At 31.0% G+C, this 23,833-nt stretch overlaps 1 protein-coding gene across 2 annotated transcripts in view; it reads right to left on the bottom strand.

Annotated features, from left to right (window-relative positions):
- Nucleotides 1-7,394: 7,394 nt before the first annotated feature.
- The window catches only part of S (EGF receptor activation regulator Star), a 29,871-nt gene continuing 13,432 nt past the window's right edge, over nt 7,395-23,833 (bottom strand). The window contains exons 4-5 of one of the 2 annotated variants that reach the window (XM_072526412.1): nt 19,065-19,614; nt 7,395-9,248 (exon numbers count right to left, since the gene is read on the bottom strand). In XM_072526412.1, coding sequence (XP_072382513.1) covers nt 19,069-19,614 — 546 coding nt within the window. In that variant the 3' untranslated portion in view covers nt 7,395-9,248; nt 19,065-19,068. Of the gene's footprint in view, nt 19,615-23,833 lie in introns of both variants that reach the window. The other variant, XM_072526411.1, reaches the window with a different exon arrangement.

Genomic DNA, 23,833 nt, shown 5'->3' on the forward strand with positions numbered 1-23,833 from the left:
TTTGTGTGCGGACATATCTTGGGTCTCAGGAACATATATTGTATAAAGAGTTGATATATTCTTTTTTGTAGTTAGATTATCTAACTACTTAGCCGAGGAGTTAAATTTTGGATCAGACTAATATTTTAATGTTGTTTGATGTACCATCAATATCGCTATTCGATATAAATAATAATATATATGTAGGTATATGCTTCTGTACACTTCCAAATAACATATTGTAACGAAATAGCCCATCTCCGATGCATGGTATGCGTTACAATTCTTAGAAGGATGATTCTCGAATACACAATCGATATCGATGGCATTTTCAATAGCGCCTGCCTTCGAGTCGCTTCGAACGAATTAGAGGTGGACTACGCCAGAATATTCTAGTACATAATAACTTTTGTATATAAGCATACCTTCTAGGAGTTAAAGTTTAGTTGATAAGATATAATCGTGCTGTAAACTTATAAATAAATATATTTATATAAATTCGAACCGCTCGTTTTATTTAATCTCGCTGCAATATTTAACTGTTGTTTTTATATTGTGATAAAAGAGTAGCGAGAAACTGGCTACAAGCGGCCCAGTGTAGAGAATTAATACTGGAAAGAAGTCAGCGAGGCCTATGTACAGCAGTGGACGCGATTAGCTGATTGATGAATATTAATTGTGATATGATAGTCTTCTTCTTAGTTCAGACGAGACACTTTATAAGTCGGCCACGGCCGATAAATCATGTGGCCTTAAGGAAGGCCAACAGTTATTTTAGGATCTCTTCTGGTTCAATGGATCTGGATCAATGGCATAGAACTGGTCCGATACGGTCGGATACTGACTGCCACCAGTCCTTCTTCCATTTTGCATTTTCTGTACCCTAGTTCATTCACCTTACCTATTTTGTAAGTATAGGTAGGTGTATTCTTAAATGACAAATGATATATTATAGTATAGATATTAAAGATATTTATATTATAAATGCTATAAACTTTTCCACATTAACTCTGACGTGAAAGATATTTTGTGTATAGCCTACATCTGTGTGTTAGTTCAAAAGATCCAGACTTTTATAAAAATTTATTATTCGTTTTGAAGCTACGATTATTTTCTCAATGTTTAAAAAGACCTCTGTTCCAAGTATTTATGGCGTTGCTGAACAAGTATCCTGCAATTACAGATCGGCCGTCGGCTTCCGTATTTTCGTAAAATCTACATAGTTACCTATTACTCTGTTCATTTTGCTCATTTTACAGACGTAATATCTGAGAGGACACTGCCCAGTAATAACACTTATGATTACTCTGATTTACTTTTCGGAAGCTATATTATTTTGAATAGTAAGCACATGATTATAACACTTTTGCTTGCTTTTGGCTTGGAATATTTTCACAATCGGCACACGAAGTTTCTTTCCCCATTTTCGAATATTCACTTTAGGCTTTTTTCAACAGCAGACTCACAAATTCTAGACTAATGCAGTTATATGCATATTTTAGTCGAATTGAAGTGTTTGCTCAGGCACTCTTGGGTACAAAAATCTATTGTTAGATATAAATTCCGTTATAAGGATTATTTACGAGGGCTATTGATTCTATATCTACCTGTGGCATTGGGCTTCCATTATACTAGCCCAACTGGAGGGTTTAGATTGAGATTTCCCCCAAAAGAAAGATATAAGGTATTATAAAGTTGGTTTAGCAGTAAATGGTTGACTTCAATTAGTACCGAATATAAACATCCTGGGTTAACCGATAATAGTATAAAAGGCCCGGTTTCAGGTAACAATGGTTTACCTGAGATACAAGGTCTTAACAATGGGTCAAGTCAGATAAATTTAATAATATTTACTTTTTTACTTTACTGCAAATTTTAACGTGCTTACAATTAAGATCGGTCGCACTTGCGACTTACATAACTACGATTAGCAAATATGCTCACTAGATTGAAATATGAACGCTTTATGTTTACATTCGTCACTTTTAAATATGTGGCTAACAAGGCCGGTTATAATAAATATTTAATTATTTACAATAAAATTTCTCATTTACATACTTGTTTTACCAATATCACATTCGGCATTTACCTAATTTCAATTCGAAACGCATGCAAAACAATCTGCACATAATGTTTTATTTATAATTAAAGATATTTCTTTTGTTCTTATTTTTTTATTTTTTAGATATATGTATAAGCGACTGAAGTTATACTAATGTAGATTTCTACTTTTAAATCTTTAATAAAATTTATTAGCAATAAGGTTTCTCTATTAGCCGTTCACAAAATGTGTGATAGACTTAACGGAAGCAAATATTTCATTTTAATAAGCGTGCGAATTAATTTATTACATTTTTCTAAATATTTGTTGCAGCCAAAGAAAATGTGGTTAAGATCTATGAAAGAACTTATATCACAACTGCAGGATGGTTTCAGTAATATGCCAAGCTTAAATAAATGCGACAGGAATCGACCATGATTCGTTTTTAGGCGAAATACACTTGCCGAAAAGAATTTAGTAGTCTAGTAATTGAATATGTATTGGGGTGGGAGTGGTAAAGGGAGGCGTATCTGGAAATACGCATTTTGCGAGTTTTCAATAATATTCTCCCATTGTTGTTTCCATTTTATTTTTTATTGAGTTAAATATATCCCTTACTGTATAAATATTGCAACACTCCATTTTGTACTGCTTCCTTAGCTAGAATATCAGCTTTTTTATTCTCTGGTATACCTACATGGCATCTCACCCAAATAAATGTTATAATGTTTAAACAACATAACATGGGACACTTCATTCTTTAAAATTTTCTGTTTTTTATAGACTCTAATGCAGATTTAGAATCTGTTAATAATGCCATAGTATAAAAAAGAATTTTTGTGGTTAAACTGTGATAGTACTCCTTCGTGTATGTTATTGAACATTAACCAGGTAATACCCTTTTAATTGCAAAAAGCTTGGCAGTATAAATGCTGCATACAGGTGGTAATGTGTTTATCAATGATTGGTTTGTATTTTAGATAAATACTCCACAACCAACTCTTTCTTTCGTCTTAGATCCATTTGTAAATATAAGAGTTTTGTTATAGAAATCACCTAGTATGGATTTTAGGAGGATGTGATCTATTTGATGAGACTCAGTATACTTTAAATTTATGATTTTGTGTGTTTTTATTAAAGATTTAAAAGGTATGGTGTACATGTATTGTAATTTGTTACTACCAAACAAATTTTGGACTCCATTGGTCTCAATAAATGCTTCTGCGAGCGGGGGAGTATTTTTTAGTTCCCAATACTAATTTGTTGAGTCTTCTTTCACAATATCACTTAATGTGTTTATTATGATTGACTCCCGGGCTTTTAGTTTTATCAAATATTTTGCGATAATAAGTGATGGCGCAACTCCAAAGAAAATTCATTACATTCTGCCAGTATTGCATTTAGTGGTGAGGATCCCACCGACAAGTTCTAAGACATTTATATTGAACTCTGTCTATTTTTTTAAGTTGGTATTACTTAAAGATCCGTATAAACAACATCCGTAGTCGCACATAGGCTCTATAAAACATTAAAGCTATACTAAGGGTTGCGCCCCAACGATTTGTTATGCTCTTAAGTACATTAAAACCTTTCTCGCTTTTGCTTATTAGGTAACGTATGTGACTGGACCATAGTAATTTTGTGTCGAGTATGGTACCCAAATATTTATATTCGTTAACTAACGACAGGGTACGCCCACACAAGGTTAGGTTCCCCGGTGAACATAGTATATGCCTGGTAAAAAACATAATAGAGCACTTTTCTGTAGAGATGGTCTATTTCTTCTGTCCGTGAAACCATTGTATTCATAATGTTCTCTAGAGCCCCAATGCAAACATCATAAGTATTTTGGATGGAGTATATATAGATATCGTCTGCATATTGGATACACTTGATGGAATTAGAGAAAAGTGAATGAATATTGGCAGAATATATATTAAATAATGTAGTTACTAAGTACCGATATCTATCTGAGGCAACCCATGATAAATAATTCTTGGACTGTGCAATATATTTCTATGGTCTTTGATATAATATATATATATATATATATATATATATATATAAAGAGAAATATAATAGTACTATATCCATATTGAGTAGAAGGTAAGAGAGTATCGTCACATTCTTTTAGCATTAAACTGTGGTATTGTACTAGAAATACCACTCCAGCCTTGTTTTTACCATTCTTTTAAACATTTTAGTTATACACGACACTAAGGATATATGTAGTAACAGGCTAAGTTTCTATCTTTATTAGGTTTTAATATTATCAAATGGTGACTTGTTTAAAATGTTCAATATATTTTCCATTTAACCACCAATCGTTGTATATTTTTATTATATTTTTAATGAAATCGCATATAATAAAATTATGACCAGGAGCAGTACATCTATATGTCTTAATTGCAGCTTTTGTTACTCAATGCTGAAATGCCTATCCAAATAGTGCTTTACAGTATTAACTTAAGATCCTTTAAGCATAGGTATTTGGTACAAAGCTAGGCTCTACAATATAAAAAATTTGGTTTATTAGTTCTTCATAGACAAACTGTTTTTAGAAAGTTGAATTTTCGTTGGATATTTTTCACTAAACTCCAAATTTTTTAGATTGGGATATTTTTATTTAATTTATTAATGAAATTCTTACAGCATAGCTGCTGATTTTGCTTAAAAATCAATATGACTTTGGCTTGAATATGCTTAAATCTCAGATAATTTTAAAAGTTTGTATTGTTTTTATACCTACATCTTATAGGCCTCTTTTCTGTTTTTAAAAATTATAGTACATTCAATATCCCACCAGATTGGGATTTCTTGTTTTTTTTTTTACAACTATTTAAACGAGGTTTGATTGACTTCGCGGCTGCGTCATTTATTGAGTGCATTGGAATTCAAAAGAATTATTGTGATTATAATTTTTATCAAATTGGGATTCAGTCAGCTGAAGACTCAATCCATTTTCTGGCAGGTATGATAGCGGGGGTGTATTCTCGAGATAGTGTACTCGTAATATGAATAGGAAAATGATTAGATCTAGGGGTATCGTTCTGAGAGGCTAACGAGACCTGGATAAACTAAAGTGAGATCAATAATGGAAGGTCTTTCATTCGGTCTGCCTATCTTGGTCGGTCATCCGTTATTTAGAATAATCATATGGCATATACCAATCCATTTCCTTGAGTGCTATCTAATATGGTGCCCCAACGAGTGTGATGACAATTAAAATCGCCTCATATAACATCACCCTGCAGCTGCGAAAAAAGTTTAGTCCAGTCATTTTTAGTTACTTGTATTTTGGGAGGTTTATAAATACAGACTAAGGAAATTTTAAGGTCATTGATACATGCTGCACAAACTTCTATTTGAGAATGAAAATTTTTTCTGATTGAAATTTTATTAAAATCCAGACAATCTTTTATAAGTATAGCCAATGCCTCCGTATCTATCTGATCTATCTACACGTATTGTATTAAAACCTGGTAAATTGAATGTTTTATTTTGAGATAGGCTTGCCTAGTCAAGTTTCATTTAGAGATATTAAGCCCAACTAAGTTGTTGATTCGTTGAGAAAATTAAAGAGATCGGGTTTATTTTTATTAGAGTTACAATTCCATTGCATTGGATATTTATCATCTAATAACAATTATCGTCACTATCAGAATCACTGTATTGTGTTGTACCTAAAATTGTTCTTAACTATGTTTTTGTCTCTTGTAGTACTTGTTGGTCTGAGATTACGGAATTAAATTTTTTAAACAGATTTTCAAAAATATATAGAGAAGGTTGTGTAAGATATGTATTTCTCATTTTTCTTTATATGATTGAAAAGATTTTCTGTGTTAGGGAAGTTGTTTAAAATTTCGAATTTATTATTTGTAACAATTTTGGAATAAGATGGAGTTTTACTAAAATTTCGGCTGCATTAAAGGATACAGTTTGTTTAGTCATACTCCTTTTAATCTAAAATTGTTCCTGATATTTTGAACATTATTACACAATATATACAATAATCGTTATAACTGCATTCGGAATCGTCTATCATGCATTTATGCATCACGAATTATGTCAGTTGGTAATAATCTTCGCGAAAGGTTTCAAAGATGTGTCTCCTTCTAATGTGTGACTACAATAACTGCATTATTTCGCTGGCCCGATGTTATTATTTCTTAATTAATTAAATTCAACCATAGAACAGTGCCATAGATTAGTCAACAAAATAAAAGAGAGCCTAGAAGGGAAACAAATCTGTCTATCAGCATTCCTTGATATACAGCAAGCATTTGATAGAGAGTGGCACGAGGGTCTTCTCTTTAAAATAAAAGCTCAGCTAACTGACCAAATCTACCTCCTCCTTAAATCATACTTGTCCGACAGATACTTCCAAGTTAAATTCGAAGGTGCTCTATCCAACTACCACCAAATAAAATCAGGAGTACCTCAAGGCAGTGTGCTTGGCCCATTCCTTTATCAAATCTTCACTGCTGATATTCCTATTAGCGAAAATACACTAATGGCAACATTTGCGGATGACACTGGTATACTAGCATCAGACATCAACGAAATATTAGCATTTAACAAATTGCAAAATCATCTCAATGAACTAGAAGACTGGCTTAAATGCTGGAAAATAAACGTCAACACAAACAAGTCTTGTCAAGTAAATTTCACAAATCGAAGAATTAGATGTCCACAACTACACCTAAATAATTCACCTATACCTATAAAAACAGAAGTAAAGTACCTGGGCCTTCATCTAGACGAAAATCTTACTTGGAAATCACATATTGCAGCCAAACGACGACACCTCGACCTAAAAGTTAAAAATATGAGCTGGCTAATCAACAGAAGATCGCAACTTTCATTAGAAAACAAACTGACCATCTATAAAACAATACTCAAACCAGTGTGGACATACGGAATTGAGCTGTGGGGCTGTAGCAAACCATCCAACACCAAAATACTACAGACATTCCAGTCAAAAACTATTCGTATATTAGCTAAAGCCCCATGGTATGTGTCAAACCAAACCCTTCATGCAGACCTCAACATCCCCTTCATCAATGATGTGATTGCCGACCACTCCAGAAGATACATGAATCGCAGCGCAGACCATCCAAACCATCTCATAGACGAATTATTCAACCCCCCACTGGTTGACAGACGTCTAAAAAGACTTTGGCCAGAAGATCTAGCTGCTAGGTAAATTCCTGAGAGTCGTCAATGGACGACACCTGCCACAAGCCAAGAACATACATCATATTTACTTATTACTGTATTGAAGTAGATTGTAAATTAGCAATAAATAAATAAATAAATAAAAAAATAAAAATTAATTAAATGGTAAGTTTGGGGTAATAATAAAATACTATAATCGTCGTTGTAATATATTTTAAATACTATCGGAACCTACGATCTAATGTATAAAAAAATAATACTAGAGTGCTGTTATAAAAATTGTTTCTTATTCTTATGTAAAAAAGTAAGGGCACTGTGGTTGTCTACAGTAATACAATGATTATTCGAACACAATTAATCTAATAAAAAGTTCAAGGAATTACATAATACAATTAACCTAATATCAATTTGAGATCAAACAATTTCGTAGATATAATTGTTTTAAACGGATCTAATAATTGCTGTACGTAAATAACAAGTTCCTTATTTCAAAAATGAAAATAACAATAATTTAACTATGAATTAACAAACTTTGCCCTCCTTTCCAACAGACATTCAGTACTTTTCATGTAAAAATTATTGTATAAACATTCAAATAATTAATATCTACAGTTAAAACGGGTACAAAAATAAACTCAAGATAATCTACAATTACATACTATAGTTACTTAAACAAATATAACAATACGATTAGAAAACTAAACCTATATCATTGTAACGAACGATGTAAAATTCCTAAAACGAATTGAACCAATTTGTCTTTTTTTATTGCAGTACAATTATCACTTCCAAGCAGCATAATTTAGATACCTCTTAACAATTACTATTGAAGCAATAGAATACAAAAACTTATACGGTGTAAACTCATGAAGCTGGAGAAGGTTACGAAGTCAGACATGAGTTATTTGCAATAAACATATAAACATATTTCTAAGCATTATCCACTACATTGTGGTAAAGAGTAAAATGGCAGCAACTTCTAATTTAAACATTTTAAGATGAGTCATAAGTTACATCAATGATACGTTAGTAACATGCGATAGTTTAATAAATGTGTTAGTATTTCCCCACATGTTGTTCTTACATCGTCTTTACTAAAAGTAGAATTCAGACATATCCCTTTAGCCCAGTATAATTATAAACAGTAGTTAGCCCAAAATAGCGCTACCGGAAAATTAAAATAATTGATTATTAAATAATATAAAAAATTCGGATATTATTTAAAATTATTTAGACGCATTTTTTCATATATATATATATATATATATATATATATATATATATATATATATATATATATATTGTTTTTACAACCGAAAGTTGTTTAAGGTTATGTTTTTCACTTGACGGGTTAGGTTACGTTGACGAATTACTTTGGTCTCGATCTTGCCTACAACGACTTGAAGTTGGTTAATAAAATAGCTTCTGAATAATGTTAGTCTCGCGAATAAAGAACGCACATTTTTAAATCAATACTTATAGTCGGCACGTATTTCGGTCCGAATGCGCAAAAATTTATATATTTTGAGTTAAATTATTAAATAAATAATAACCAGAATACGAATTTACCAGGAGTAATTGAGTGCTAAACAATATTTGAATAAAATACATTATGAGCCTGCTATAATTACGGCTTGAATGTCATAAGAATTTATGTGCTCGGTGATTTTCTGGCGGTGTTAACCAAATGTATAAGACGTTTATTTTTTATAAAAAATACTTGCAATATATTTGAATATTTGTTTTAAAAAGTAAACTTAAGGAACAATCCACAATCTCAAAAATTTCTATTTGAAAATTTGTTTTTTAAAGATTCGTATAGTAAAAAAGCAGTTATTACAAGTTGCTCATTGTATTTACACAAATATAAAAAGTAGTACGTTGTTGGTAGCTGTGTTTGCAATAAGGGCATACCATGCTTAGACTACCACATTATTTTTACATTCTAAACCTAATTCAGTTTATATGAGCTCAGCTAAAAAATATAAGAAGACGAAACGTGGTTCCGAAATTTTCGCCAGCTGTTCTCCAGATTATTACCAGCGAAAACCTGTAAAAATGTAATAAATCATGTAATCGTGGTGTTAAACGAATATATGAAGTATATGCCAATAATAAACAAATTAATTATACATGTAGAAGATACCAGTGTGGCAGCGATAATAGTGATGCTGAGTAAATTAGTAAGTAATTTGAATAAACTGTTTCTAACGTTACAATATAGGTATTTATTGCCAACTATTTCATATGCCTATTTTATGATACATTACAAAATCTAGCTTAAACATATATAATTAGATGCCTTAGTGAATTTAAAATCAACTTCTCAATATTAATTATTATTTAATCTTGAAAGTCGTCACGTCGCTGTTTATAGTAATTTAATTTTTGCTTTTAACATTGTTGCCATTTTTTTTGGTATCCTACTTCCGCGCCGCTATACAAATCGAATACCGAATTGTAAGTTAAACACGTGCAAAGCCATGCATTGAGGTACGATAAAATTCGTAAATAGGGAAATATTTTTAATACCAAATGTTCAAACTTTCGTAACTTTACTCACATTATGAACCGAAATAAGTTATTTTTTGGTAGTACTTAACAACAAATATTTTTAAGTAAAATAGTAATAATGTAAAAATATAATAAAATACTGCTTGGAATTTTTTTATCATTATATTTCACCATTAAGTTATGGGAATCATATGCTACCATATTTTTGTATAAGTCTTATAATCTAGTATTCAAAAAGTTTGTCTAAGTTGAAAACTTTCTACAAAACATTTAACAAAATTATCTAGATATCTCACGATTATAATGTAAACGGTTAATATATGATCAAATATGTTCTTCTATTATAAATGCTTGTTCCATACAGTTGCATAGTCTGTTTCATTTTTTATTAATTGGGTAACACGGAAATTAATTTTCGACGGATCGATTCGAAGTGAAACAACAAATGTATAACGATAATATGTGTTATATCGAGCTAATGAGAAAAAATCGTAATTAGAGTAGGTTTTCGAATTTACATTCAAGTGACGCTGGTTCGCGTAATTTAAAATATTGCAAATAGCAATATTTTAAATTATAAATAATCACAAAACGTAATTAATATTTTTTATATAACGCATATAACCTATTAATGTCTTAAGGATTATCAAAATATGTAAAAAATAATGACAACTAAATAATGGGACAATATGAAGTAACTGCTGAAAACCAAACAAGTAGACTGCGAAAACGATGCAGCCAGTCATTCCAACAATCGTCCCTATATTATACAGTTAATTTGTTGTCAAACTGAGTGAATAGCTGTATTCTATCAATAAAATGGTGCGTGATATCTCTATAAATTCAAAAATTCATGAGTTGATAATTAAAAATTATTGCCGCAATAAAATAATCCGTGAAGTGGCGAATGAACTTGTAGCGAGGAATGTAATTAAGCATTATGGGGAAACAGGAAGTGTCTTAAATAAAAAGGTAAAAGCCTGGGTCGTCTAAAACTAGTTTCTGTTAGAAGTAGAAGAATATCAGTAAAGGTTTTCAAGGAAGGTCAAAGAAATACTTACTCTTAATGCTAGTTACAGCTGAATGGAATCATGAAATTGGATTAAATTTCTCAAGGGAATGCTATCGCAAATGGATATATAAGTCTGGATTAAAGTTTTATAAGGTTGAATGATAGGTAATAATTTAAAGGTGTACTTGTAGTTTAAACAATTATATTTTCTTGTAGCAAAGAAAAAGCCAATGTTAAGAGCAAAACAATAGCAAGCCAGGATTGTAGGAAAAACCTAAACGTTCTTGGCCGGTAGAAGATTGGCCCCGAGTAATTTTTAGTGACGAATCAAAATTCAACGTATGTGTTGGTGATTACCGCAAACCAGTTATTCGCACTAACCATGAGGCTTTTCACAAGGATTGTTTGAAACACTCCTAAAGATCTGATGATTTGGGAATGTATCGCAGTTTCAGGGTTAGGATATTTTTAACTTATTGAGGGTATCCTAAATGCTGCGAAATATCAACAAATACTTCAAAACAGCCTACTACCAAGCATTGTGAAATTAAATGTTGACATGCTGTCAAAAGGACAGAACCACAAAAAACTGGTTTGGAAACCACAATATCAACGTCCGTTCTTGGTCTTCTAACAGACCTGACCTAAATGTAATTGAAACGGGATGGCATACAATAAACAGACACTAAAACAACTCACTTGGACTATACATGAACTTAAAGCCAAAATAGAGTACATTTTTTGAATAGATTTAACCTTGAACAGTGCGGATCCTTAATCGCATCAATGCCCAACTGTATTCGTGCGGTCATAAAGTCTAGAGGCGATGCTACTGCGTTTTAAACATAAATATTCGTTCCAATATTTAGTTGGCAACAAAATAAACATGTTTTACTATTAATTAGTTCTGCTAGAGCAAGTATATTTATAATATATATTATTAGGAAACAATAAACCGTCAACTATCTGAATTATGTATGTATTTTAGTTTGTTCCAATACATAGTTGTTAGGGTTCGTATTTCTACCTAGTACTAGCATGTTTTAGATGGGTTTCCATTGTTCGTGAGTATATATGTTTAATTATTGATATACAAAATTGTCATGTTTTGGTGATTATGGTTAGACACGGATCGAGCGACGTTTTTGACCATGCGTTATATTTTGGATTGTTTATATTGAATGCATGTTAGAATTACACGTATATATCCAGGAGTCACTTCCACATTCGTTAAATTATGGTGTTGTGTATTAGTAATTTATTTTGCAGATGTCGTTTTTGAGTAATATCTTGGTTGATAGTGTATAATGGTCGAAACTTATCTTTCCTTATAATATAATTAGCATGCTTTGATTTACCTCTACTAAAATTTTTCAGAATGTTAAAAGCTTCAGTTGGATCTTCGTGAGTTGCTTCAGGATTGCTTCAGATTTACAAAAATTTAATAAGACTAGATGGTTTATATAAAGAAACTGACACATTCCGAAATAGCGAACGATCTTAAACACGAAGAGTAGAGAGCACAATGTTTGAGATAGTTCTGCGTCTTCGAGGTCTGCAGAGTCGGTATAATATTGATGAACTGTATAGAACAAGCTCTTATATATTTTCTAATCAATATTTGATCTATCGATGCAAAAAATATCACGAGAATTTATATATGCAGGATACGCTATACGCTCAATAATATTATGTCTATTGGGAATACAACTAACGGTAGTAGAAATTCTTGTGACAAGAATGTATACAGCAGTGGCCTGTATACAAATGAAAATTTTTAAAATATAAAAAGGCTGTATATGAGCTTAAGCCACAATTGATTGTAATAAGGATTACATTTTAATTTGCTTTGACGTTTTGATTTTCAATCCACAAAACATTTTCAAAAAAAAAAATCTGAAATAAAAATGAATGATCTTAAAATGAAAATTACGATTTTTATTTGCTTTTACGGTTCGATATCCAATTCGGAATCGTTTTTAAATCCGTGAGCACAGAGTGGTTTAATCCTTAATTTCATATAAAAATATCTATCTGAATCATGTCACAAAAAACAGTTTCAGAACTCATATAAAAAGGGTGTACGAACATAGAGAAATAAAGTTTTAATTTTAAATAAAACATCTTATATTTTATTCTAAAAACTAGCACTACTTTGATGTTTCGATCTCCAGTTCAGTATGGACATTGAAAACAACAACGGAAAACTTTGACATTGAATACCAAACATAAATGTGTCACACTGTGAAACAGTTGATGAACTCAAAATGGGATCAGTTACTGACCTATACTGAAACAATAGGGCTGAAGTACCGCGAAAAACAAACAGGTATTATAACAATTATACAATGGGAGTGTTTCATGGAGACCTAAGCTGCCGATTTTGTAATAAAATAGAAATTAACGAATACCGAAGATTGGTCAAATGCGCTCATAAATATAACATTTAAAAAGAAAATTAATATAAATTAGAAAACTATAGACTGCTATCAGTCCTTTATAACCTAGATAACATAGATCACATACAATAAATAGGAAAATTAGTTCAAATATCGTAGGAATACAACTCTGGATAGCAAAGTAATAACTACGAAAAGACGGTGGACTCTAAAGAAATATGGGCTATCCTCAATCCCTTGAGCAACAACAAAGTTGATAATCGATTCACAAAACTCAATAAGTACGGGCCGCTACACGATAACGCAACATTGCCAGTAACAGGGGAAAATTGAACAAAAAAAACTACAGAGAGGAGTTAATAAAGGAGTCGGAGAAAAACTGAACCACTTGGGATTTGCAGATGATGTTGTAAGCATAGTAAATAACAGAAAAAAATTGTAATCTTAAAATGAAACTGAATGGGGTATATAGCAAAAATGAAAGACAATCAATAGATAAAGCGAATTGTTGAATGGAGACCTAAAACATAAAAGATAGCCAGATGAGACTAAATTTACAACAGTACATATCAAAATACAGATGACTTTATTTAAAAATACATAAATGATAATATCTTATTTCTAATTTTTCACCGTAGAACTTCGATGTGTGTGTTTAATTATTAATTAAGGAATATCTAAGTAAAGAAATTTTATAATTAGCTATTTCCCCAATAGAGCTCGTGTTTGAGCAAAATCTTAATTATAGTAGCTGATAAAATTAATAGATTAATTAGTATATATACAAAAAATTATTTTATAAACATATAATTGCTTGTCATGATTAAAAATATATAATTACTTACACATACATAATTTCAGGAGATTATAAGAATGAGGCACTTGCATACATATAAGAAATATACAGTAATATTTCCCATATCAACAAAAGTATAGAAATTTTTTTAGATATAAATAAAAAAAACTTATTTCTATGAATATAGCGCACTACAAATAATATGTATAATCAGAATTATAATAAGAGATAAAATAATACAAAATTCTACTTATTACAAAGATATATAATAGTTTACAAAGACGGACACTGTTAGTGCTGAACTAGGAGGAAAGATTTTAGGTTTTAAGCAATGAGATAAGCCAGTTCTGTGGTTCTTTGCACATATATGTCATTATTTAGGAATCCTTTTTTAAACTACGTCTTTTTTCTACTCCTAGAACCTAAAATAATGAAATTAAGCCGCTTGTTCGTCCACAATAGAATACATTTACTCAGAATAGAATTCATTCATCATCTTTCTTAGAATACCTACATATTTATAAGCTAATAACTGGAAGTTATATTCTAATATATAATTTGGCATTTTAATAGTTTATTTTAGCTATCAAGGTAAACTGAGTAGCTCGATAAAGAGAAAATAGAACAAATAATACGAGTGGCTAATAAAAAGTGGATGACGGATAGATGTTCAGATATGGAAGAATTAGAAAAAAAACATGACATGTTAAACTAGTAGCAGGAGAAGTACTTGAAACATGGAGTAACTATATAACTGAATTAGTTTTTTGGGCAATGGTAAGAACTTCGATTTGAGCCACTCTACTGGTATTTTTCCTGCCTTATATATTTCATTAAATATTTCAGTTATTATTTTTATTTGTTCTGCATCTAATAGCTTCAACAGTTCTGCAGGAATTTCATCAAGTCCCGGTGCCTTTCCATCCTTCATTTGTCCGACGGCTGCCGTTATTTCTTCTGGTAGGATTTCGGGACCTGAATTTTCTTCAAATTGTATTGTTCTAAGGTCATGGAAAAGTTTTTCCAAGTATTCTTCCCATGCTTTCTTGTTATCTTCTTTGGTTATGGCAAGATTGCCTTCATCATCTGTTATTTTTCCGCTGTTGCGTTTTCGGAACTTTCTAGCTATTTCCTTCACCTTTCGATGGACATTGAAGTTACCATATCGAATCTGATACTCCTCTATTTCTTGACATTGTTCTGTTTTTTGTTTCTCTTTGGCTTCTCTTATTTTTCTTCTGACGAAAGTATATATTCTTGGAGATTTTCTTTGTTTTTTTCTCTGATCCATAAGTTCAAGTATTTCATCGGTTATCCACGATTTCCGTTTCTCTGTATCTTGCTTCAGGTATTGTTATTTTATTTCTCTCACTGTTTCTTGTATAATGCTCAGACTTTCCTCTATAGTTCCTGCATTTTTGCATTTTACCACCTTTGTACTGAGGTTTTCACTTACCTTCAGTCGGACATTGGGATCTTTCAGTTTTCTAACATCATACTTCTTCATCGACTTACTTGTATATTCTTCATTTTGACTTTGAAATTACCTACAACTTCATGCAATAAAATCAGACAAAACCAAGAAAGCAACCGGACCAGACAACATCCCACCTGAGCTCTTAAAAATGACACCAGAGGACTACAGTAGTGCTCTAGTTAAGCTTTTTAATGACGTGTATATTACTGGTGAAATACCTGATGAATGAAGTCTGTTTTTATAGCAATGTCGAAGAAACACTGGGCAAAAAGAAGCGACAAACACAGATTAATTAGTCTGATGAGACACACATTGAAAATTTTTCGTCGCATTATTCATGGAGAAATACGAAGGTATTGCGAAAGAGACCTAGATGAAGCCCAGTTAGGATTTAGTAATTGCGCTGAGTACTCCTAACTTCTATGCGCTCATACACTGTCAAGGCGGATTTAAGACGCCTTGTCAATAAAACTATCAGGGAGATGAGACGTTTTGAAAATAGATACAATTTTCAAATGCACTTTCAAATGGTAAATAAGCTGTTTTGGCAGATAAAACTGTATTCTAGACCTGAAGAAATCTATAACGTTTTTAATAAAATAACATCAAAAAATATAAATTTGGATAAAATACACTTTGGAAATAAGCTCTTCAATTAGAATAACATATTATAGATATTATTTGTATAGTAAACCAGAAATGATGCCTAACCTCTCAATCAGCTCACTTCTTTTTCCTTTTTGTGGACTTCTATAACATCTGAGCCACCTTTTTATTTGCGTACAATTATGTGCTTCAACGGAATTATAAATAAGTAAAACCATAAACCATAATTTCTTCAATTGATTGATTCAATTGTGGAGATAATACTGCGTTCCCAGCCATTATTGATCAAAACAGTATGAAATAAATTTTATCAATTACCAAAACATATGCGAGTGTCTTGTTGAAAGAGTTGGGATTCCAGTACAAAATGTATGGCAATCAAATTAATCGGGCAGACGGATATTGCTACTTTAAAACATGAATTCCTTTGAAGGGAAAAATTGCAGATATCGTAATATAGTAATTGAGAAATTAAATCTTTAACAATCTACTTTTAGTTTACTCTGTTTATAATAATTTATTATTCACAACAAAACAAATCCTGTACTTTTTATACAGCAATTACCCGAAAATTTCTCTACCTACCAGAACCCAACAACAATTTTATTATTTAATGTTTAAAAAGTCAGTCCAAAAGTAACCCACCAAGGGGTTGATCAGTAATTTTTCATTTATTTTGGATAAATTGAATAGTGACGCATGTGCAAAGAACCAACGGATCGAATATAAATGACATTAAAGAAGATAAATTGGTGATTTTAAATCATGTAAAACTTGGAAGAAAAGACTGAGAAGGAAAATTAAAATCTGATTATAATATATATATATATATATATATATATATATATATATATATATATATATATATATATATATATATATATATAATTTATATAATTGCGATAAAACGACACATATTTTGCAATATTGCTTTTCACTTTAATTTAATTGACTTGTAACAAACCACAAACTCAAAATTTCTCATAGATTCAAATGACAAGGGAAAAATCAATCAAGTCTGAATATGCTTTCCTTGTTTGTAATGAATATCCTGCTATCAATAATTGAAACAACTTGCATAAATAATGATAAAATAATATAATAAAACTTTTAAAACGCCCATCTAAAATGTCACTCCTTTCAATTATTTTCTGAACTAGAAAACATAAATCAATAGATTTTTGGATAACTAAACAAGATGTTTGGTGATAACAATATGTATTATCAATTGTCAAAACTTAAGCTAACTTTTCAAATGATGGTTTTTAAATTTATTAATGTTGTAAACCTATTTTCCAATATTTAATAAAAATTGTTTAATAGTTAAATTATTGAATTTAATAAAATAAGCCTTTCTCTTCAATTTGTTACTTTCAAAATTCATGTAAACCTAATAGTTTACGCATATTAACGTTGTAGATAAAAAATTTCGTGTATAAACAATTTCAATTTTGCAATAACTGTTAATTTTTTACAACAAAAAAAAAAGAAAGGGGATGATACCACTAAAGGATAGATGTTGCTTAATACTGAACCCAGTCAATCAATTCAAGTTAAAGAATTAGATCAGCATCAGGAGAGAAGTGGAGTGAATTTAGCAGAAGTAATAGAGATGGAGACACATAACAGTGACGATGATAATGATGAGAAAGCAGATGAATTACATCAAGAAGAGCATGATAAAATGGTTAAAAATATCGAGTCTGATGAAAATACCGAAGTAGATGGAAATAATCTAAAAATTGGTACTTTTATGGTGATCCAATTTCTTACAAAAAAAACCGTTAAATATTTCATCGTGATTATAGTAAAAATAAAAAACGACAATACGTACTACACCGTAAACTTTTTAAGAAAAAATATAAATGATTTGTTTATTCAAACATATGAGACATATCGAACATCAATTTTGAAGACATTAGAAAAATGATAAGTACATTTTTTGTTAATATCTCGCGAGTTCTCAAAATAATTTTTGTATTTATTTATAATTGTCAAGAAAAAAAAATATTTAAATAAACCTGAAAATTGCTGGGCAAAGTAGGTCATGTATACAGTATCTAAAATAAAATAGCGAGGTTGCATTGTTTATAATTAAAAAATGACGCTTAATCTTTTGCATATTTTGTTTATTACATATTATTTTCACCAAGTTTATTAAAAGCAGTTCTTAGATACCTGCATCAAAGAGTGTCACGAAAAATGCTTTTTATTTGCTAACTTCTCTGGTAGTCTAATTCGCACACAATTTGAGGAACATACTGTGCAAATATACTTCACTAAAACATCATAAAATATATGAATAGGTGCCTTTGTTCAGTTAGCCAAAAATTTATTAATTCCTGTTTGATGGTTGAGAAATAGTTTCAGGGAGGAGTTTTAGACTGTACTATATAATAAACTGTAAGTTTAAAATTGCTTATTTTAATGCTGTATCAAAATGAAAGCAAGCCGCTTAAGAGAATGTAGAAAATTCATTTGTATAAGGGAAGCTTTTAAACGTATGTCTTATGTTCACGGGACAAAAAAACTGAGTACTACAAATTATGAGACATACTATCTTTCACATGTCAGATGAGAGAAAACAAGAAGTTGCAAATTAAGATTTAGGTATCTTTCTGCAGGTAATATATTGCTTTCTCACAAAATATTTTTTACTGGGCTAAGATTGCTTTTTTGCTGATGAGCAATACCGAGTTATGATTGCTTTTCTTTACTGGCGAAGTAAATGCCGAGAATATCATTGTAGACTCATTGGAAATTTAAAACTACGATGCTCTCCAAACGAATCATAATAAATATTTCCTAGATTCGGGATCGGCAACAATTGGTACACATAACATGACAAATGTTATCATACATTTGCAAAATTTTAAAGAACATTATAGCTAACTTCATTCAATTATAGCTTAATTAACTATTTATAGAGATCAAATTGTGATTAATGGACATAATTCATTTTCAAAAGTTTCGTAACCTGCAATACTTTTTAATTTGTCTCTATATGTTTAAGTGTGGGAATACCCATATAACTTATAAAAGATATCGTATAAAGAACATACCTTCTCAATGATTTAACATAAACACGTAAGATTCATTAAAATTCTCCATAAATTTATATTTCTTAAGTGCTAAAAATTTTTTAAGCGTATCTTTCTCGGTATCGTTACTTCTAACTTGAACGTTTATAACCTCAATGTTCGTTTTTTCAAAAGGCACAGTTTCCAGTACTTGTAATTCTGTACCACCTGTTTCTAATATCAAATAATCAATATTAGTTACATTTGTAGCTAACAACAAAGAATACAGAGGGAAGCATTTGACCCTAGTGTTGAACCAGTCGCTATCATCCATATCTAATAAACTGGATCGTATACTGTTTACTTTAATTCCACCATTGTCTGGATGTAGCGAGACTTCCTTTGGGTGGGAAGAAGGGCTAATACAGCCGTGTATAGCTTGGGAATGTTTACGATTGTGTCTACGAAGGCTGAAGTAATGACGAGGATCAGGTTGGATCAGTAGACCTTGCCAGCTGAGATTTCCTTCAAGCCATTCAGTTTTTGATTTACCGTCACTATACGCTCCTGCTTCGATAAAGAAACCTTTATGCTAAAATAATATTTTCCATTATTGTTTGCACATATACCTGACACAGTACGTTAAGTTTTAAATTGGATATACACCCTATAAATGGCAACACTGCGCGCCGTCAACTTTCCACGAACCTGCTTCGCTGGTTCATAATTTGTCATAATGGACAAATAATTTGTCATTATACGGTGGTTGTTTAAAGCGTTAACAGGGTAAATTTTTAATTTATTTTTGTAAACATGTCTGTTTATACGCCCGCAGAAAAAGTTCAAATAAAAAAATGGTTTTATGGTGGTAATTCTGGACAATACTGTATATTTGTATAAATATTTATATAAAGTTCAGTGTTTATTGAAGGGAGACCAATTCCTTGCGTACAGTCAATTCATAATATTGTTACAAATTTTGAGTTTTTATTGCCTCAAAAATTGCAGAAAATGTCACGCTCAAGAAGTGTCATCAGAAAAAGTTTAGGAAAGAGAATACCGGGATACACAAATTTGTGAAACAATCGAGGTAGATTCAACACGTTCAAGTAGAAGCGTTACCAGAGAGTTAGATGTTAGCAATGTTATTGTAACGAAAGTATGGAAAAAGCACGTTTATAAGAATTTTAAGTATTCGAAAACGCAGCAGCTTTATCTAGACGATTACTTTTAAAGAATGGAGTTTTGTGAAACTCCAATAACGAGGGCTAAACCAAATTTTGATAAAAACATTTTATTCACTGATGAATCTTCTGTTTCGTCAGTAGGGAGACACAATCCTTCCATTACGAGGTATTGGACGAGGGAAAATCAGCGCAGAAGTGTTGTTTATCGAACTCAACGTTCTAAAAAAGTTAACGTCTGGACTGGCATTTTAGGAGACCACATAATAGGTCCATTTTTTATTGAGGGCAACTTGAATAGTTACTTGAATATACCTCGATTTATTACAGAATCATGTTCTTCACGCTATTCTCAATCTTCCTGATGTAAATCTGCAGAATGTTTGGTTTCATCAAGACGGCTGTTCAGTTCACAACGCTCGAACAATTAGGGAGTATTTAAACAATACTTTCCCGAATGGATTTATCAGTGGAACAGGTGATATTAAGCAGCCTGCGCGATCTCCAGATCTTATACCCATGGACTTTCATCTTGAGGCTGGATCCCAAAATTTGTATGAATTAAAAAATCGAGTAAGAGAAGTCTCCAATTCTGGTACAGCAGAAACTCTTTTATCTGTCCGCAGAAGTTTTTATGACAGATTGGGATACTGTTCAGCCGTAGAAGGTCAAATATTTGAATAATTTCTGTATGGCATAAAGAATTATTTTTATTTTCAAGAAGAGTATATTTTTTGTTTTATCTTTTTAAAGAAATGCGCTTTTATTTTTAATTCAGCCACAAAAAATTGTTCACATTAATAAAAACCGATACGAATGCACCGCCTTATAAACCTCAGTGTATTTTTATCGAGTTTATGTACTCTAAGAAATGAAGCGGGTATACGTAATGAAAACAAACATCGAATTCGAATTACGAAGATGTAAATCCCATGCTTTATGTGTTACTAACTTACTAAATGATTTTCTGTTGTGGTATCGAAGGGTATCGGAGAATTACAATTAGGCAATGTTGCCGATTTTATCGCTTTATGTAGTGAGCAATATCTAATCTAAAACTTAACGTACTGTATAATTGTTGTACAATATAATATAATTTATATAAATTTGATCTATAATACAATTTTTAACATTATCATTTAAAATTATTTTCGATTACATAGGGTCAATCGGAATATCCGAATGAACAAAAGTTGTGTTTTTTTAAATGGAATACCCTTTATATTAAAGCATTTTAATATATTTTTTAAAAGTATACAGTTACCAATTTTCGAAATATTTACAAATGCTAATATTTAAAGTTTACAAGGTAATAAAAATGTAAATGATTTGTCAAAATTTTTTTAACGTCGTGTTATTTTCAAATAATTTAATATCTTTGATATCTATCCGTACAATACACAGTGTAATTACAATTTTCAAATACAAAATTTTCTCATCTTTTTAATGGAACACCCTGTATATTAGTATTGCATTTTGTAGGAAATATTACAACCTTTTTTTTAGTATAAGGTTGTACATACCTATAACAGTATGATTCGTTTTGTAGATATTTAAAAAAGAACTATAGCTTTAATATTTTTGCGGATTTTTTAAACATTTTTTTTGCAAACATAATTATAATCTGACTTTAGAAACATACATTAAAATATCCAAGATTAAAATACCTAAGATTCAAAAAAATTAGTTGAATTTAATAACTCATTGTGTTACAAAATCATATTTACCATACTAATTGTAATCAATATTCATACAGTTGGTATAGAATTTTTCATATAAAAATGATTGCACGTCATTCAAGATTTACGACGTCAGAACCCACAGCGTTGCCAAAACATCAGAATAGTTAAAAGGAATTTAAGTGAGGAATTTTTAAAATGTCGACTATTTGTCAAACTATTATATTAACAGTAAATACACTTAGTTTTAAGACTACTGCATCACACTAAAATACATAAGAAAACATTTTAATACAAAATTATATATTCTAAATTTTAAACCTACCTCTTTTAGAGCATTAATAGTCATAAAAACGCCCCGCCATTATTTCTTGTTCAAAATAATCTTATATGAAAGCTTATCAGCTTTCTACAAACTATTTAGTTGTTTTGGCATAGCACAATCACAATACACAACAACAATTAGTTTTTAAAGCTATTAATCTAAATATAATATGTATTTATAAATACAATTTATTAATATTTTGCCACACGCTGAACTGTCATTAAAATTTGAAGTATTCCCGTATCAGTTGCGTACAATTGTCTCATCTATTTAATTAAAATTATTATTTTGTGGAATATTAGACTTAAAGAGTTATTTCATAAAATTTATATTATTAATAATAACAAATGTTTTTGGTTATTTAATCAATATAAATCTAAAATTCCCAATATAATGATGATTACATTTTTCTGATTCTAATACCATGTTGACGCCTATGAAAGATCGAGCAGTTCCGTATCGGCTTCGTATTATTTATTAGCTGTGTTGGGAAAAATTGGACTCTAAGGTTGACGTTTTGGAAATTTTAAATATAAGTGACGTCACTTTATATAAATTGTGACGTGCAACGTTTTTACTTTGAAAAATGGTATAGTTCGTCCCAAACCCTTCTTTCAGTGCCTCATAGTTGATCGAATTTTCTTTAAAGGCCCGTTTTCACACTACGTCTTATTGTACGTTTTGTGGGTCATATAAAACGTACGACAAAATGTACGTTTTGTCCAGTGTATACATTCTACGTTTTTCCTTCCGTTTTCTACCTCATTTCTATAAGGCCCGTTTTCACACTACGTCTTATTGTACGTTTTGAGGGTCATATAAAACGTACGACAAAATGTACGTTTTGTCCAGTGTATACACACTACGTTTTTCCTTCCGTTTTCTACCTCATTTCTAATTCAGAGTCTTGAGTTGTGTGAAGTTTGTTTAGTGTTTTTTTTTTTATTATGGAGGAAACACGGCTGCTTTCTTTTATTTTTTTCAACTATAAAGATACTACGACTGAGGAAAAAGGGGATGAAGAGGGAAAAGACAGGATGGTCAAGAGAGTGGGCTTCTAAAAAGAAGCCAGTATTCCCACGTCTCGTTACTAAAAGAGGCGAACCAGATGACTGGCGGAATTATTTGCGAATGGACACCTCAGCCTATTGTCAATTGCTAGAGTTAGTAACACCATACATATTGAAATAAGACACCTCATGAGAAAAGCCATTACACCCCATGAAAGACTCACAGCAACTCTCAGATATCTTACAACAGGACGCAGCGTCAAGGACTTGGAGTTCACAATCATAATATCCAAACCAGCGTTAAGCCAAATAATTCCTGAAACCTGTAATGCAATCTACTTGGTTTTAAAACATAACTACTTAAAAACTTTTATACAATTCAATAAATTCCCCGAGAAAATCGTGGGTGCGTTGCCGCAAATCTGACATTATTAGGCTTTTTTTGGAAAAAATGAAACGAACTGCAGTGGAACTAGTCGTCAAATAAGTCAAGATCGGACGACTTGTCTGAACATGTATTTTCACGTAACGTTTTATCCTATCAGTTCTCGCAAAACTATGCTTCTCCCATCATTTCTACGATCTGACCTTGGATTTCATTTCGATTCGACAA

This window comes from Diabrotica undecimpunctata, chromosome 3 (assembly GCF_040954645.1).
Source record: "Diabrotica undecimpunctata isolate CICGRU chromosome 3, icDiaUnde3, whole genome shotgun sequence".
Classification (NCBI taxonomy): Eukaryota; Metazoa; Arthropoda; class Insecta; order Coleoptera; family Chrysomelidae; genus Diabrotica; species Diabrotica undecimpunctata.